Source organism: Marmota flaviventris, chromosome 7, assembly GCF_047511675.1.
Source record: "Marmota flaviventris isolate mMarFla1 chromosome 7, mMarFla1.hap1, whole genome shotgun sequence".
In the NCBI taxonomy this organism is placed as follows: domain Eukaryota; kingdom Metazoa; phylum Chordata; class Mammalia; order Rodentia; family Sciuridae; genus Marmota; species Marmota flaviventris.
In genome coordinates this window covers 43827588-43846124 of record NC_092504.1, presented here as the reverse complement: position 1 = coordinate 43846124, position 18537 = coordinate 43827588, and the positions used below count along the sequence as shown (strand labels likewise).

Genomic DNA, 18537 nt, shown 5'->3' with positions numbered 1-18537 from the left:
AATACTATCTTCCACCAAAAAGAGAAATGGCTGAGTCTAGGTTTACGAGAAGAAAAGCACAAGATAAGGCAAAATGTAAAGAAGTGCTGAAACAATGATACGGACCTATCAGAAGTCATCTTGAAGCCAGGCATGGTGGTACATGGAAATTGAGGCAGGAGGATTGCAAGATCAAAGTCAGTCTAGGCAACTTAGTGAGATGCTGTCTCAAAATTAAAAATTTTAAAAAAAACTGGGGAGGTGGCCAGGCATAGAATACCCCTGGGTTCAATCTCCAGTATCCTGAAGGGGGCAAAAAAGAATTCTTAAAGATGATCCTACTGGCTTAAATCTGGAACAATGTGAATATCAAAGTAAGGAATGATAGAATTGCAAGCCACCATTTGGCAGCAATCATCATCTGACAAAGAACATTTATATGATCTCAAACTATCTCCCACAAAAGACTTATAACTTACTAATAAGTACAAAACACAATTAACAAGTAAAGAAACCTGACAGTCACTGGGATTGCTGACTACCTGGGTGTCAATGTTGACCTGATGGACTAAGGACAATGTCCTTGTTTTTAAGAAACATACCCTAAAGAATTAAAGATTCATATGGCTTCTACAACTTACTTTTACATGGTTCAGGAAAAGAGAGAAAAGGAAGAAAATGATAAGGCAAACATGACAAAATGTTAACTAAGAAATCTGGATAAAGATTATTAAGAATTGGATGCAATGGCACATGCCCACAATTCCAGTGACTCAGGAGGTTGAGACAAGAGGAACCCAAGTTGGAGGCTAGCCTGGGCAACTTAGAGAGACCTTGTCTCAAAATTATAAAAAAGGCTGGGGATGTAGTTCAGTGGTACAGGACCCCTGGGTTCAATCCCCAGTACCTTAAAAAAAAAAAAAAAAAAAAAACAGGTATGTAGGAGTTCTTTGGACTAGTCTTACAAGTTATCCATAGATTTGAGATTATTCATAATAAGGCTTTTTTTAAAAAAGATACCATGATGAAAGCATGAATAAAAGAACTGATGGCCAGGCTGAAGACTCCACCAGCCATGTCTCACCACTTTACATTAGTAACCTAAGAAAGAACATTTTCTTTCAAATCCAACCATACATTATATTTCTCTTATCTAGCTAAAAGAAACTGTATTTTCTAATAAAAGCACTGGAAGCAAAGCCCAGAGATATGAGCCTATTGCAGAAAGCCTAATGGATTTTATTAGACAAGAGTAACCCCTTGTGGAAGATTTCGAAAATAAATAATTTTAACATGAAAATCTGCTATCAGATTGTCAGAGTTCCTTTTTGAGTTAATAATTTAAAGCCACTAAAGACAAAGTTTACTAATAATATTGACAATAAAAGTTACCCAATTCAAAGCCAAATTTCTGTTAACACAATAAGATAAAGTGCCAAGAATTATTTACACAGCCTCCCCTAATATTCAACATTCTCATCCTTCAGATTTTTCTGTACCATTTTGCCTATTGTCCAGGCTGAGACTCTCCTACAAACTCCTGATTCTGCTTATTAGCTACTTCTTAGCTTCTTTCCCAATTTCTTCTCTTGGTGCCTAAAGTTCTGTATGTTTCTAGCTTTTTTATCATTCTAAATTCTCCCTAGGCAACTTCATATTAATCTATAATTATTTTTAATATAAGAAACTTCACATAGTAGAGTTGACCTTCCTTAAATAACACTGCAACTTGCTATTGGAAGATCACTTCTTATAGCAACTCGAAATCAATATAAACTAAACAGAATTAATGTCAAACACCTCTTCCTCCTTTTATCATGATCTCAATCTTGGTTTTTTGTTTGTTTCTTTGTTTTTCTTTTTGAAATGAAGAAATCAAATCCAGGGTTTCATGCATGGAATCTACCATCAAGCTACATCCCAAGTTCCCAATCTTTTTAAAATAAAAGCACCTCTCCTTGATCACCCAAGCCATAAACACCAAGATATTTCCAATTTCAGTCTTCCCTCTCTTCATCACTCCATATCCAACCAATCATCAAGTTTTATCAAATGTATTGCAAATAGTGTCTCATTCATCATTCTTTTTCATTTCTTCAGAACTTACCAATTCATACTTGGACTACTGAAAAAAACCTTTAAATAATCTGCCTGCTAATGCACTTACACTGCTGTCAAAATAATAGGTCCTAAAACAAATTTCTAATCCTATTTGCTTCCCTGCTCAAAAATGTTGGTCATTCTCAAAATAAAATCCAACCTGCTCTGACTTTCTCCACATGTTCAGACCAAGCTTTACCTCTATATATTTACATTCCAGCCACACTAAACTGAAAGGATCTCTAACTATTCCCACCTTTGTGTATCTCGGCCCTTGCTCAAAACTGTCTCTCAATTTCAAATACCCACTTTACCAGCATTACTCCAATCTAAAATGCCACCATTCCATGAAATTGGCTCTACACTTTCAACTGGAATCAATGATTTTTATCACTCTGTGCTTCCAAAGGACTTTGTAAGTCTAGAAGTTTCCACACATCCACCTTCTTACTACATTCATGCTTTCCATCACATTATAAATTCCATGAGACTAGATACTGTGCCATATGCATTTTTTAACCCTCACAAGAACCCAGTAAAGTGCTATAAGCATTGCAAGATCATAAAAAATGTAAAAAAAACTGAACATACCTGCTGGCAACTCTCTAAATCGAAGATATTCCATAGACCGTGTAGTCACAAGCGGTTTTTGAGGATAATAAAGAACATGGGCCAATGTGTCCATACGTACATGGAAGTTGGTGATATACACTCCCATAGCCTGCTTACCCATAGCAGACTGGTATGTGTTTCTAGGGGACTAAGAGAAGAAATGAAAAGTTGAATCAATGAAAATTTAATCTCTAAAGGAAAAGATACTAACCATAAATCAGGAAATAATTGGCAGAAAAAGTTCCTGGAAGACAAGTGATCACTACTTGGAATAATCAATCATGGCCCATAACAATGAAACACAATAGCAAGCATGTCAAACTACTGATTCTATAGGCGTTCACAAGCTTTTCATTAAAAGTATTTTCTCTTAAGATTACACACTAACCTCTAATTTTTATAATTTTCCCCAATTTCTCGCAAATCAGAAAAAAAGCTACCAACCTGGTTATGGTCAGGAAAGGGAATAATAGATGCACAAACACCAAGAATCATTGATGGATGAATCTCACAATGGGTATATGTGGAACAATAAGCGACTTCTTTCTCCTGTAAATCATCTGGGGTCATTGCAAGCATCACTGTTTCTTCTTCTAGAGTATCTATATATTCTACCACCCCGCTGGCCACAAGATCCTGCCAACTAAAAAAGAATTCAGTTTCCTTAGTTCTTGAAATATTTTAACTAATAAGGCTTCCATAAAAAGTATTCCTATATTTATATGTACTGCTGTCGAAAAGTTCTAATATAGATACAAGATTGTTAATAATGAAAAAAGTAAGCTACTGAACAATACTATAAATTATTGTCCCATAACTATTATTAGTTTGTTTTGTGTTGAAGATACTGTACTTGTAGGGCAGGGATAAATATATAATATACAAAATAAGATCTGGTAAAATACATGTACCCAACTGTTACTAGTATTTAGTTATGAAGAGGAGAGGGGCTTTAACATTTTTTAATTTTTAAATTTTATATGTTGTTTATATGTTGTTTAAATTTTTTAAAATTAAGACTGTACATTTACATATTACTAAAAATTTGTTTAAAGAAAGTTCATCTTGGGGCTGGAGTTGTGGCTCAGTGTTAGAGCATTTGCCTGGCATGTGTGAGGCCCTGGGTTCAATCCTCAGCACTATATATATATATATATATATATATATATATATATATATTATGTAAAGAAAAAAGTTCACCTTAAAAAGTTGTGCTGCAATTGTGTACAATGCATCAAAATGCATTCTGCTGTAATATATACCTAATTAAAATAAATTATTTTTTTAAAGTTCATCTTTTAATTAAATTTCTATTATTCACATAATTATGTGTTGTTATATACATTATATTTGTTATTTTTAGAATTTGATTTTAACACATCACAAAAACTTACATACTTAAACACAATCCTATAAATCCCATGCGTTATAAAAATATATACTGGAATTAGGGGTGATGGGTGCACAAACTTGGGAACATACTATACACTTTCAAAAAATGGTTAATTTAAAATATGTGAATTCTAGCTCAATTTTTGAATGCACACATTTTTCTACTTGTTTTTTACCTGTAGTTGTTATATTCTCTCTCTTTCAATTGGTCAATATGTCTCTTCTTTAAAAGTAGCTTTTGTTTTTCCACAATCAGAAGTGGTCTACAAATACGGCCTGCATCGGTATAGATCCGAATCTCCCTCTCTCGAATATCTCTGATCATAGAAACCTATACATGAAAAGATAAAAACAATCTCATGAACTTTTACTTTCTCTATATCATAACAACTTAGCTAAAAATAAATAGTTCCAGTCAGGTACAATGGTGTACACTCATTGTACCAGACTCAGGAGGTTTAAGATGGGAAGATCACTTGAGCCCAGGAATTCAAGACCAGCCTGGACAACACAGTAAGGACCCCTCTCAAAAATAAAATAAAAAGATCTGGTATGGGGCATACACCTGTAATCCCAGCAACTTGGGAGGCTGAGGCAGGAGGATCACAAGTTTGAGGTTAGCTGCAGGAACTTATCAAGACTCAAAACAAAAAGGATTGAGGATGCAGCTCAGTGGTAAAGTACCCCTGGGTTCAATACCCAGTACTATAAAAATAATAACAACAGTAATAATAATAAACAACATCTACTCAATTTCTGAAGCAACCAAGTATTAATAAAATGGACAAAACTTAGTTACCAATGTTCAATCTACTAAAAACCTTGGTATAATTTAAAATTCTGTAAGTGAAAAATCCTAATATTGGTTAGGATTATTATTTCCATTCATTTCTATTTTACTTTTTTAATGCGACTACTAAAAATTTTAACCTGCATATGTGGATCACATTCTTTTTTTTTTTTTTTGGCCGGGGCAGGGGGTGCCAGGGATTGAACCCAGGGGTGCTTAACCACAACTACAGCACTTATTTTTTATTTTGAGACAGGATTTCACTAAGTTGCTTGAGGCCTCACTAAATTGCTGAGGCTGGGTTTTGAACTTGTGATCTTTCTGCCTCGGCCTCCTAAGCGTCTGGAATTACAGAGGTGTGCCACCACTCCTGGCTCACATTCTATTTCTATTGGACATGAAAGTATACAAACTATATTCTTTCAATTCTGCAATAAAACATATGCATTAATAAAAGTAATGCAAAATATAAAGTCAAAAAGGAAACAAATAATAATTTCCAATGAATTATCTAGATCTCATATATAATCTTGGAAGTTGATTAATAAATGAATTGCTAATGAATTAGAAAACTGAAGAACAGATTAGTGTTTCCCCACAAAAAGACCTTTAAGGGATTGGAGATATAGCTCAGTGATACAGCACTTGCCAAGCAAACACAAGGCCCTGGGTTCAATCCCTAGTACTATCAACCCCTTTAAAAAGTAAATCACATTTGAATCCTTTTACTAAAGAAAGGACTGAGTTTATTTAAGAAAGAGAAATATTTGAGTTAATTTAAAAAACATAGTAAGTAACAAAAGTTTGATCAAAAACTCCAAGTTCAGGGGCTGGGGTTGTGGCTCAGTGGTAGAGCACTTGCCTAAAATGTGAGGCCCTGGGTTTGATCCTCAGCACCACATAAAGTAAGTTAAAAATCCGTTGGCAACTAAAAAATATTAAAAACAAATAAATAAACACCAAGTTCTTCTCTAAAATTAAAGGGTAAAAAGCCAAGAAGTAAAAAACATTTATATTCTTAGCCCATTTCCTATTCATAGAAAGCAATCTGAGAAGAATCATTATTTGTGAGCAGAAATACCATGAATGACATTCTGAAATTCAAGAAAAGATAGTGCTTTTAAACACGATTTAATAGGATGACATAAACACAGCTTTCCTCCTCAAAGGTCAGTATTCTGAGGTCCAAGTGAAAGAGGCATTTTTTAGTAGGTCTAGAGACAACTACTGGCAAGAAAGCCTACCTAACAGGTGCAACAAGTTAGAAATGATATCATACGGAACTCTAGTCATCACAAAATATGAAAGAAAAGAAAAAGCATTAAACACCTAGAAAATAACACAATTCTCCCATTTAGGAGTCTCCCAACATAGAAAACATAAAGACTCAGAAAAAAAGGGGGGTATAATCAATAATCACTGACAAATTTTTCCATCACGAAAAATATAATCAGTTTTGGTTCTAGGTCCTTCTCTGAGCCTTGCCTGCCTTGGTGAGGCATTCTGTTCCTCTCTTTAAGCTGTAAATATGCCTGAGTCAAATCCCAGGGCCTGCCTAATGCAGAAGACCTGCAGTAACTCAATACTCTTCTCTGCTTTGCTAGGTGTAATGGAAGCCAGCTACTGGCTAAGCATGTTACATTTTTTTTCCAAACCCACTTTCATCTGCACAGGCCCCAATGTATGGTATAAGCATTCTGTCAGAAGTACTTAGGTAAAATACATTATATATAGTATTAGAACAGACAGTAGGTTTGGAAGAATAAAAAGTCTAAGAAATATCCCCAAATAGTATATACTAAAAGACCTATTTGGGGAAGTAATGAAGTTCATACTATATTTTAATGACTGAAAAAAAGAAAAAAAAAAAAAAAAACCCATCCTGATCCCAAATCACTTCAACATCCACCTAAATATAAGAGAATCTATTAAAAATGCATCACAATTCATGATGAATCTCTGGATTCAGACAAAGGATAAGTCAGAGATAAATATTTCCATTTTTAAAAGTAGTCTCAGCTTTAGGAAAAAATCTCCTACAAGTTTTTTTAATATATAATTTGAGTTTAAAATATAACAATGATTTCAAGTTCATGTCAAAATTTTTAGGAACATGTATTTAAAGATTAAAGCAAGCAATACCTTAAATATACTTCACGCTTCAAGAAAATCTAGCTCAAAGAAAGATGCCAATATAAAAAAAAAATTCTCTATTCTTATGCCTTGTCTAAAAATCTTAGAGACCCATGCTCTCTTAGCTAATTAAAGATTCTTACTTCAGGGGCTAGACTTGTTTCCCAGTGATAAAGCACTTGCTGAGCATGCACAAGACCCTGGGTTGGATCCCCAGCCCAACAACAATAAAAATTCTTACTTCAGACACAATGATGTCCATCTGACGCCGTAATTTCCTTAGGGTGTTCATAAGTTGTTCAGGATCTTTATGTATTCCAACCCAGCAGCCATTAACAAAAATCTTAGTCGCACTAAAATGAAAAGCCAAAAAGCATTTTGCACTTATCAATCATTTACTAAGTTATAACTAAAGAGTAAAAATTTTATTTAAAAAGAAAACTCCATCTATACACACTCAGCAATAGCTGCAGGAGAAATTTCTTCTAAATTTTCCATACTCCATTCTTCTAAAAATTCCAGAATTGGAGAAGGTTGAGATCCAACTGAAATATAAGCCATCAGTGCTAAATTCTTCACAAGTCCTACAGCATGGCCCTAAGGAACAAATCAAGTAATTACTCACATTGATTTTACGTATCTATACAAATTCTTTTCTATACACATTTTTTCTTCAACTTGATTTCAAGATTTACTTTCTAAGAACAAAATGGTTAATAATATCTTAGGTCTAAACCACAATGTATAATTTAATACAAAATTACTTCTTAATTATGTCCTATATAATCACCAGCAGGCTTTTTGATCTGAATATAAATTATAATATATTACCTCTGGGGTCTCAGCAGGACAAACCATTCCCCACAACGTATTATGCAACTGTCTTGGTTTTGCTAGCTTGCCATCTCTACCAATAGGAGAATTTAAACGGCGCAGATGAGAAAGAGTAGATGCAAAAGTCAGGCGGTTTAATACCTAGGAGAAAAATAACGTCATTAAAGTTTGGGCATCTCTGTGATGTGTTTATCTTTAAGTGGTGCTATGATTGAATCCAGTGCTTCACACATGTTAGGCAAGTACTCTGCCACTGAGCTACAGCCCCAACCCCATATAAGACATTTTAAGCAAGATAAATAAGATAATATTTAGTGAGGGAAAAAACAAGCAATTCAAGCCAAATATACCTCTAAATAAATTACCCCTCACCCAGCCCTAAAAAAACCCAAACCTCATCCCTCTTCCTAAGTCTCCTATCATGGTTAATGTCATCACTACCTAACTTTGATCTCCCAACCTAGAAATCTTAAAATAATTTTTGTCTCTAAGTTATTCTTTCTACACATCAAACATTATGTTGTTGATTCTATCTCCTTCCACACATCGATAAATATAGCCTGTAAATTCAATCTTCAAATTTTCTAAAATATCTAGCCCTCTCATCCCAATGTTACAGTAGTACCTTGGATCAGCTTTTACCTCACATGTATATATCCCTGCCTTGTTGCCTCCAATCTACCCTCCTCAGTTTCCAGAATTACTACAACTGTGTCCATATTATTCACCTGCTTAAATTATTAAACAGGCTGACCTGGCTTCAGAAGAGCAAAATATTAAAGGCCTTCTTAATGAAGACCCAAACACTTTTCCCTACCAGTCTCCCAACATTCCTGTACTCCACTGACATTGCCACATACTTTCACCTCCTTGCCCTGGACCATGCTACTGCCACAGAATGGAATGCACTTCTCTACTGTTTTGTCTGATGAACTGTTACCACCTCTAAAAAGCCATCGACTCAGAAGAACTCTCATCCGGGAAGAACTCTTCTCTTTACTATACACTATGGAACTTTCCATCATTCAACTAGTCAACCACAAAGTCTTATAAAAGCTACTTCCTAAAAATTTCTCAAATTTGATCCCATTATCCATCTCTACAAAACTGCTCATTGAGGCCCTAATAACTTCTTATTCAGGTTGTTACAATAATCTTCCTGACAACAACCTTGTCCTTCTTATATCATTTCTCCATACTGCCAATTACTATGAATGTGTCTAAAAAACAAAAATAACCATGCCACTCCCCCTCTACAATGTTTCCAACCCCCCTTTCCAACTCCACCTAACCATTTTAATTTGAAAATCTTGAATTGCTCCAGCTCCAACACACATACCCTTTTTATGGCTCCATTCTTCTGTTCAGGATATTAAGAGTTTTCTGCAGTTTTTCTGTGAGAGGCTGGTTCCACCCTCCTCTCCACCAACTGTGCTTTAAGATTCAGTCCAGATATTATCTCCTAAACTTCTTTTCACCCTCTAAGGCTATGATAAAGCCTTTCTCTAGCATTCTTACCCAGCAGGTGTGCAGGTCTCTTATTATGATACTGTACCATCTATCTACAAGTATAGTAATAAATGACTAAAGATCAGAAATCTTTGTATGTCTACAATGTAGCAGAACCTATATAACTCTACATCATGTACAACCAGACGAATAAGAAATTATATTCCATTTATGTATGATATGTCAAAATGTATTCTACTGTCAGGTATAACTAATTAGAACAAATTAAAAAAATATATTAAAGAAAATAAAATGTTGGGCTGGGGATGTGGCTCAAGCGGTAGCGCGCTCGCCTGGCATGCGTGCGGCCCGGGTTCTATCCTCAGCACCACATACAAACAAAGATGTTGTGTCCGCCGAAAACTAAAAAATAAATATTAAAAAATTCTCTCTCTCTCTCTCTCTCTCTCTCTCTCTCTAAAATAAATAAATAAATAAAATAAAATGTAGCAGAGTACCTGGCACATCAGAAGGCCCAATAACAATTCACTGAACTGACTTTGCAGTGTGGCATCTCTTATCATACTAAAGCTCAGAGTATAGGAGCTATATATAAATGAATATTACTCTGCTAAATGCTGATGAACTCCCTGAGAGTTGGTTTGGAGTCTCATTCAAGTTGTGAACCCAGCATCAAAAACATCAAGTATACCAAAAAAATCCTTAATGAATTAAAAAGAACTAAAAATTTAACTTTGCTATCAGCTGTATCCTAGAATTTCACACAGCATCTAGGGTTTAGGAACTTGAATTTGTTATCTGTATGCCAAATCAATCAGGTAATAACAATATTGGCTAGTTTTGTTTTGTTTTTAAGATTCTGAAACCAGCAATTTTATTTATTTATTTTTTGCTACATTTCTAGCCTGATTTCATTATTCATAGTCTTGCTTCTTTATAAATATTTTAAACTTTGACAATATTGGCTAGTTTTAAAGAGAGTGGGGAGATCCACCTCAAAAGCCCATAAAGCCCATAAATACATCACAGGTTTAAAATCTCACAGGAAAAGACAATAAATATGGCATCATGGTGCAGGCCTATAACTGCAGCAACTTGGGAGGCTGAGACAGGAGGTTCTCAAGTTCGAGGCCAGCCTTGGCAATTTCACAAAACCCTGTCTCAAAATAAAAAAGGGTGCTGGGTGCAGTTGCACATGCCTGTAATCATAGGGACTTGGGAGGCTGAAGCAGGGGGATCCCAAACTCCAGACCAGCCTCCTCAATGTAGCATGGCCGTATCTCAAAAAAAAACAAATAAATAAATAAAAAGTGCTTGGAATATAGCTCAGCACCCTGAGCTCCATCTCCAGTTAGCAAAAACAAACAAACAAAAAAAAGTAAAGCAAATATAAAAAATTATTTAAAAAAATAAAAATGTCAGGCTGGGGCATTTTTATTTTTTTTAAATAAATGGTAGAGTGCTTGACTTGCACATGTGAGGCACTGAGTTCTATCCTCAGCACCACAGGAAAATAACAAATAAATAAAAGGTTTCAAAAAATAATAATAAAAATAAAAATACCTAATGACCCTTTTAAAAGCTTTTCCCTAATATTTCACCTGAGATTAGCTACTGCATTCACATTAAAAACTCAGAAGTATCATGCATTTTCTAACAAATGAAGGGAATATCTACTTATTCTCTGGATTAACTTCTAAAATGGAACTTTTAATTATTTTTATATTTTGGAGTTTTTTAAATACATAAAGACTTTGCTAACACATACTGTCTGACTTCCCGTGTAGCCACTCTTATTAACTATCTTGAGTTTCTAAACTGTAAGCCAAAAACTTAAGTTCCTCTTTGTTATGCTAATAGTTAATTTTAAAAATTTATTTGCATAATTTAAAACCCCCAGTGATTTCAATTTGAGAACAAAATAAAAAGCAAAATAACCTGCATTAAATAAATTAAAGAAACTACTAGTCCTATAACATTTTTCCTATGAATCCTACAGTCATAGTTGATACCCTTACCTGAGATACTCCAGCTCTGGCTTGATGAGCTTTCTTTTGGTCACCCCAGTTTCCAGTAGCTAAAGAATATTTTAAGCCATCAGATATTATCCGCGTTTTAATCGCCAACTCCAAGTTAAAGTCCTTTCCTCGATCAATAAACTTCTGTGCATAGATTCGTACTTCTTTCAGTAAATTCTTAAACATACTGCCAAATAAAATGGTATTGTTTTAAACATGTAAATGTCCACAACATGCACTCTTAATAAAGATAATACTGCCCACAAGGGGGCAAAAATGATTGTGGCAGGGCACACATACAAAAAACAAAACAAAACAAAAAACCCCACACATATACTATATATTCATATGTGGCAGACAAAGCAAATAGGAAAATGTGCCAAAATAGTATCATGGGACAATAATATAAAAGGCTGAAAAACACTAATCTATAACACACTAATAAAACATGCAAAATACTAATGTTAATAAAAACTAAAATTTAAACCAGGTATGGTGGCGCATGCCTGTAATCCCACCAACCTGGGAGGCTAATACAGGAGGATCACAAATTCAAGGCCAACCTCAGCAATTTAACAAGGCTCTGAGCAACCTAGTGAGACTGTCTCAAAATAAAGAATTAAAAGGGCTGGGGATAAAGCTCAATGGTAAAGATCCCCTGGGTTTAATCCCTACCTAGTACAAAAAAAATAGAAGCAGCAGCAGCTGGGCACAGTCACCCACGCCTGTAATCCCAGTAGCTCTGGAGGCTGAAGTAAGAGGATCACAAGTTCAAGGCCAGCCTCAGTAACTACCGAGATAAAAATAAAAAGAACTAGGGATGTAGTTCAGTAGTAAAGTGACCCTGGGTTCAATCCTCAGTATACAAAAATAATAATAATAAAAATAAACAAACATAAACAAGAAATACACTCACTGTGCTCACAAATATTATTCCCAGACATGAACTTAACTAAATCTGAGCAAGTAGCAAAGAGAACATAGAAAACACAGAAGTACATAATACAATACCAAGATGGCTTAGCAACTCCAAGTGTATGACTAATCTACGGTCAATCTCCCTACTCAGAGTATAGGAGCTATATATCTTACCCTCTAAATAAGAATGCAAGTAGTGGCCCAGCAAGATCCAATCTTTTGTTTCCATAGTGATCTCTGTCATCTAGTTCTCTTCTACCCAAAGCTGCCAGAAGTAACCTATGAACCATATATCTAAAAAAAAAAAGAAGTGAAAAACACTTGGTTTTGGTTTCTTCCCCAAAATATTTATCAAAAACATCATTCTTTACAATTTTAGCTTTAAGAAAAACACTATCTCAACTATATCTTGGTATAGAACTTAAAACAATAAAATTTAACATACCCCAAGAAATATGCTTTCTTGGTCTCACAAAAATCACTAACACCAACATGAGGAAGCATTTCTTTTTGTAAAACTTCTTTTGCATACTTAATTCTTTTCTCTTTAGTAACGCCAGGCTTTGCTCCTCTTGAACCAATGAAATTTAATGCAACATTCTGTTCTTGAATGACAAAAGCTTCATCAAGAGAAGGTTTAACCTGTCAAATAATTATTATAAAAATTATTTTCAAATTCATATTTTCACCTCAAAAGGAGTCAGCTGTCATTTAACTTAATAACATGCCAAATATTCCTATAAACCTAATTAAATACATATGTGTTTTAGAAAATCAAGGAATTATAAAATCTTAGAACTAGAAGAACCACCTCAAAGATCTAGAGATCTCGAACAAAATCCATTCATCAGTACAGGCAATTTTACTTTCTAGAAAAATAAATTTTACTTTCTAGAAAAATAAAAATACATTTTACTTTCTAGAAAAATAAAAATATAAATTTTGTTTTGTTTTTACAGGTTAATAATCAATGGCAAATAATAATAATAATAATAATAATAATAATAAAAGTTCCTTCCAGATATCAAAAATATTTAAAGAAGTTCTGAATCCAATAAAAATCTACTGAGCTACAAATAAATAAATGTGTCAACTGTTTTCAATCTTGGTATTAATCACAAGTATTGGGATTGAACCCAAAGACCTCACATATGCTAGGCAAGTGTTCTACCTGTGCCTAAATTGAATCTAATCATGAAGAAATATGTCAATTCCAAATGAGGGCAATTCTACATTAAAAAAAAAAAAAAAAGGCCTAGGGCTGGGGTTATGGCTCAATGGCAGAGCGCTTGCCTAGCACGTGTGAGGCACTAGGTTCGATCCTCAGACCACATAAAAATAAAAGTATTGTGTCTATCTACAAATTAAAAAACAAAAAAAAAATTTTTTTAAATGACCTACCTTCTCTTCAAATTTAAGTGTTCTAAAAGACAGAGAGTGCTAGTGTGGTGGCTCAGTGGAAGAGCACTTGCCTAGCATATGTGAAGCACTGGGTTTGATTCTCAGCACCGCATATTAATAAATAAAATAAAGGTCCATTGACAACTAAAAAAATATTGTAAAAAAAAAAGACAAAGAGAGGCAGACGAAAATTTAAGAGAGACATAGAAAAACAAAATGCAAAAGGGCACAGTGATCCATGCATGTCATCCCAGCAACTGGGGAGACTGATGCAGGAGGATCACAAGTTCAAGGCCAGCCTTGGTAACTTATCGAGGCCCTCAGCAACTTAGTAAGATTCTATCTCAAAATAAAAAATAAAAAGGGCTGGGGATATAGCTCAGTAGTAGAGCACCCTGGATTAAATCCCTAGTACCAAAACAAATAAATAAAAAAATGCAATGAATGATAATCTAAGAAAAAAAAAATGCTACTAAGGATATTACTGGGGCTGGGGTTTTGACTCAGCAGTAGAGTGCTTGCCTAGCACATTCAAGGCGCTGGGTTCGATCCTCAGCACCACATAAAAATAAATTGATAAAATAAAGGGTATTGTGTCCAACTACACTAAAAAAAAAATTTTTTTTTAAAGATATTATTGGACCTGGTGGGGCACCTTGTAATCCCAATGACTCAGGAGGCTGAGGCAGGAGGATTTCATTTTCCAGGCCATCCTGGGCAACTTCACAAGACTGTCTCAAAATATAAAAACAAATATGGGAGTTCGGGATATGGCTCAGTGGTAGAACACTTGCCTAGCATGCTCAAGGCCCTGAGTTTGATCCCTAACACTGCATACGTGCATGCACATACACACACACACAAATGGGGCTTTGGCTCAGTGGTACAATGCCCCTAAGTTTAATCCCCAGTACAAGAGGGAAAAAACAAGATATTATGGGAACAATTAGTAAATATCTAAGATTTCATTTCACCCCAGTCAGAATGGCAATCATCAAGCATACAGGCAACACATCATGTACAACCAAAAAAATGAAAAGTTGTGCTGCAATTGTGTACAAAATGCATTCTGTTGTCATATATACCTAATTAAAATAAATAAATTAACTTAAAAGAAAAAGAATAAGTGTTGGCGAAGATGTGGGGGAAAAGGTATTCATACACTGCTGATGGGACTGAAAATTGGTGCAACCACTATGGAAAGCAGTATGGAGATTCCTCAGAAAACTTGGAAGAGAACCACCATTTGATCCAACCATCCCACTCCTTGATTTATACCTAAACGACTTAAAATCAGCATACTACAGTGATGCAGCCACTTCAATGCTTATTGCAGCTCAATTCACAATAGCTAAACTATGGAACCAACCTAGGTGTCCTTCAATAGATCAATGGAAAAGAAAATGTGGTATATATATTCAATTAAATATTATTCAGCTTTAAAGAAGAATGAAATTATGGCATTTGCCATAAATGGATGGAGTTGGAGAATACCAAGCTAAGCAAAATAAGCTAATCCCAAAAAACCAAAGCCCAATGTTTTATCTGATATGCAGATCTAATTCACAGTGGGCGAGGGCAGTAGGGAAGAATAAAATTACCTTAGATTAGGTAGAGGGGACTGAAGGGAGGCAAGGGGAGGAGATATGGGGATAAGAAGGATAGTAGAATGAAACAAACATTATTACCTCATGACCAATGTGATTCTACAACATGTACAATCAGAAAAAATGAGAAATCATCTATGTATAATATATCAAAGTGCATAAATGCATTCTACTGTCATATATAACAAAACAAATATAAAATTTATAAAAAGATCTACATATTAATAGTATTACATCTACATTAAATTTCTTGATTTTAGTAATTATACTATGATTATGTAAGTGAACACCTTGGTTCTTAGGAAATAGACGTTGAAGTGTTGGGAGTAAAGAGGCCTGTTAACTTACTCTCAACTGATTCAAAAAAAAAAAAAAAGTAATGTAAATACATAAACAGAACAATAAAGCAAATGTGGTCAAGTTAACAACTGAATCTGAATGAAGAATACACTGAGTTCTCAGTACTATTCTAGCAATTTTTCTATAAGTTAGAAATTCCTGCAAAACAAAAAAAGTGGGATTTTTTCCCTCAAAATAAAAGTTTTGTTTTTTTTAAAAGGTATCAACTATTCATTTTTCCTTTTTACTAAATTAAACAAGACTAGTGTGTGCTTTTATAATTTTCTTTACTGCTTTCTTCATGGGGCTGCCATTGAACTTTTGACTGTCTCTACTCTTCATGTCTATTTTATACTGAACTGTCAGGAGAGAGGCCTAGACAGGAAAGGTGGCTTTCACTACATGAGATTTGTTTTTTTTGTTGTTGCTGTTGCTGTTGTTTTTGTTTTGATTTTTTTTTTTAATTTATTTTTTAGTTTTAGGTGGACACAACATCTTTATTTTATTTTATGTGGTGCTGAGGATTGAACTCAGCACTCCGTGCACGCTAGGCAGGCACTCTACCACTGAGCCACAACCCCAGCCCTATACATGAGATTTGTAACAGCCAAAAAAATACTTCTCACTACAGCTTTCTGCTGTTTGGAGGTTTTGGAACCGGGGATGAAATCCAGGGGTGCTTAACCACTGGGCCACATCCCCACCCTTTTTTTTTTTTTTGAGAGAGAGAGAGAATATTTTAATATTTATCTTTTAGTTATCAGCAGACACAACATCTTTGTTTGTATGTGGTGCTGAGGATCGAACCCGGGCCGCACACATGCCAGGCAAGTGCTCTACCGCTTGAGCCACATCCCCAGCCCCCACCACCCTTTTAAAAAAAATCTTTTTCTATGTTTTTCTAGTTGTAGTTGGACACAATAGCTTTATTTTATTTATCTATTTATATGTGGTGCTGAGGATCAAAAGCAGCACCTCACACGTGCTAGGTGAGCGCTCCACGGCAGAACCACAACTCCAGCCCCCCCACCCTTTTTTATATTTTACTTAAAGACAGGGTGTCACTGAGTTGCTAAGTGCCTCACTAAATTGCTGAGGCTGGCTTTGAACTCATGATCCTCCTGCCTCAGCCTCCCAAGTCACTTGGATTACGAACATGCGACACCACACCTGGCTTGAATTTTTATCAGATACTATGAATACATTCTGTTTTCACATTACCATTTCCATCATTTCTGGATCTTCAAAATCATAAATAATATGTTCTAGGATATCTCTATCAGACACAAAACCTAATGCTCTAAACACAATAATGATGGGAACTTCTTGCTTGATATACGGTAGAGTTGCCACGATGCGCTGACCAATAGCACTCTTTTTTGCACCCTAGAAAAATAAAACACTATTAGAACACAAATATACAAGAGCTCAGAAATAAAAAAGCACCCAAAAAAACATTTAAATTTCAGCTACTCAGAAAGCTGAGGCAGAAAGTTTATAAGTTTGAGGCCAGCCCTAGCAAAGTCCAGACCAGTCTCAGCAACTTAGTGAAACCCTGTCTCAAAATCAAAAATAAAAAGGGGTAAGCTCAGTGGTAAAGCACCTCAGAGTTCAATCCTCAGTACCACCAAAAAACAAAAAAATGGAGACAGCAAGCAAACCATTTACTTTCATGTATTTCAAAAAAACCATGTCTCCCCATAATCTGAGGACCTCCTATGACTGCTTTCCAAAACCACTGAAATAAGTTGACTAATTTTATGGACAGCCTGGTCATTTAAACCATATAGAACTTCCATTCTCTTCCGCCAGCCTGTCAAGATTCCCTAAGAATTAACCAAATACCACATTTGAAAATGATATTTTGGCTGCCAAAGAATATAAATACAACTGATACCTTTCTGTCCCCTCCATCTTGGGGTCTGGGGAGGACTTTGGAAGAAAGAAAAAGACGAGGGGTAAAAGCACGGACATGAATAAACAAACACAGAAAAGGCTAAGTACATAATAAAAGCTAAATATTAGATCAGAGTTGTTCTGTGAGGTATCTCCTTATTTGAATAATGCTTCAAAATTAACAGACTCTTACATTTAAGCTTCTTATTTCCAGCTTCTTCCTCTTTAATTTTATGCACATACAAAAACAAAGTAAGTGATTAGCCTACACTGGCATAGCTGGCTGCTTGGTTTAGTCATAATTCTCCACTTTAAATTCACCTTACCTTCTCTTGGCCTCACAACCCTACATTTTGTCCAGAGTTGCCAACATAATATGCTTAATAAATTTTATTCATATCTTGGTCCTCTCCAAAATCCTAGCCAATTATTCCCATGTACGTGACAATCACCTGAGGACCTTTTTCCAACTACTTATACCTAGCCCCTATTCCACCACTGCCACCATCCCCATCATTTGGTCAAGGGGCGGGGGTGTCGAATCTTTTATACTTCAGAGTCTTAAGACTATTGATGTGAACTTTTAATTAAGAACCACTAATTCAAATTATCTACTCATCAACTGCTATTCAATCTATTCCATTCAGCTCGGACAAAGGCTATCTTCTAGTCTAACATGGTAGCACATGCCCACAATCCTAGCGGGTGAGAAGAGAGCAAGTCTGAGGCTCGTCTTGGCAACTTAGCAAGACTGTCTCAAAATAAAAAAGAGCAGAGATGTGAAATGCACAAAACTATGTTATATGAATTTATGAATAAGTCAAAATGAACCTCACTATATGTATAACTATAATGCACTAATATAACTTTTTAAATTAAAAAAAAAAAAAAAAGAAAAGAAAGAAAGAAAAAAACTGGGCATGTAGCTAGTAGTAGAGCATTCCTGGGTACATTCCCAAGTACCACAAAGAATATCAAAAATTTATGATAGGATGCTGCTTCTCTAAGTAAGTTATAAAAGACTGGTTCCATCTTGCTTTTACTCTCT

The 18537-nt window shown here is 35.0% G+C and overlaps 1 protein-coding gene across 1 annotated transcript in view; it reads right to left on the bottom strand.

Moving 5' to 3' along the window:
• Polr2b (RNA polymerase II subunit B) overlaps nt 1-18537 on the bottom strand; it is a 45230-nt gene that overhangs the window by 11371 nt on the left and 15322 nt on the right. The window contains exons 7-16 of the mRNA XM_027938042.3: nt 16815-16979; nt 12692-12888; nt 12421-12540; nt 11329-11515; nt 7838-7981; nt 7464-7603; nt 7248-7359; nt 4260-4414; nt 3136-3334; nt 2671-2839 (exon numbers count right to left, since the gene is read on the bottom strand). Of these exons, the coding sequence (XP_027793843.1) occupies nt 2671-2839; nt 3136-3334; nt 4260-4414; nt 7248-7359; nt 7464-7603; nt 7838-7981; nt 11329-11515; nt 12421-12540; nt 12692-12888; nt 16815-16979 (1588 nt within the window). The remainder of the gene's footprint in view (nt 1-2670; nt 2840-3135; nt 3335-4259; nt 4415-7247; nt 7360-7463; nt 7604-7837; nt 7982-11328; nt 11516-12420; nt 12541-12691; nt 12889-16814; nt 16980-18537) is intronic.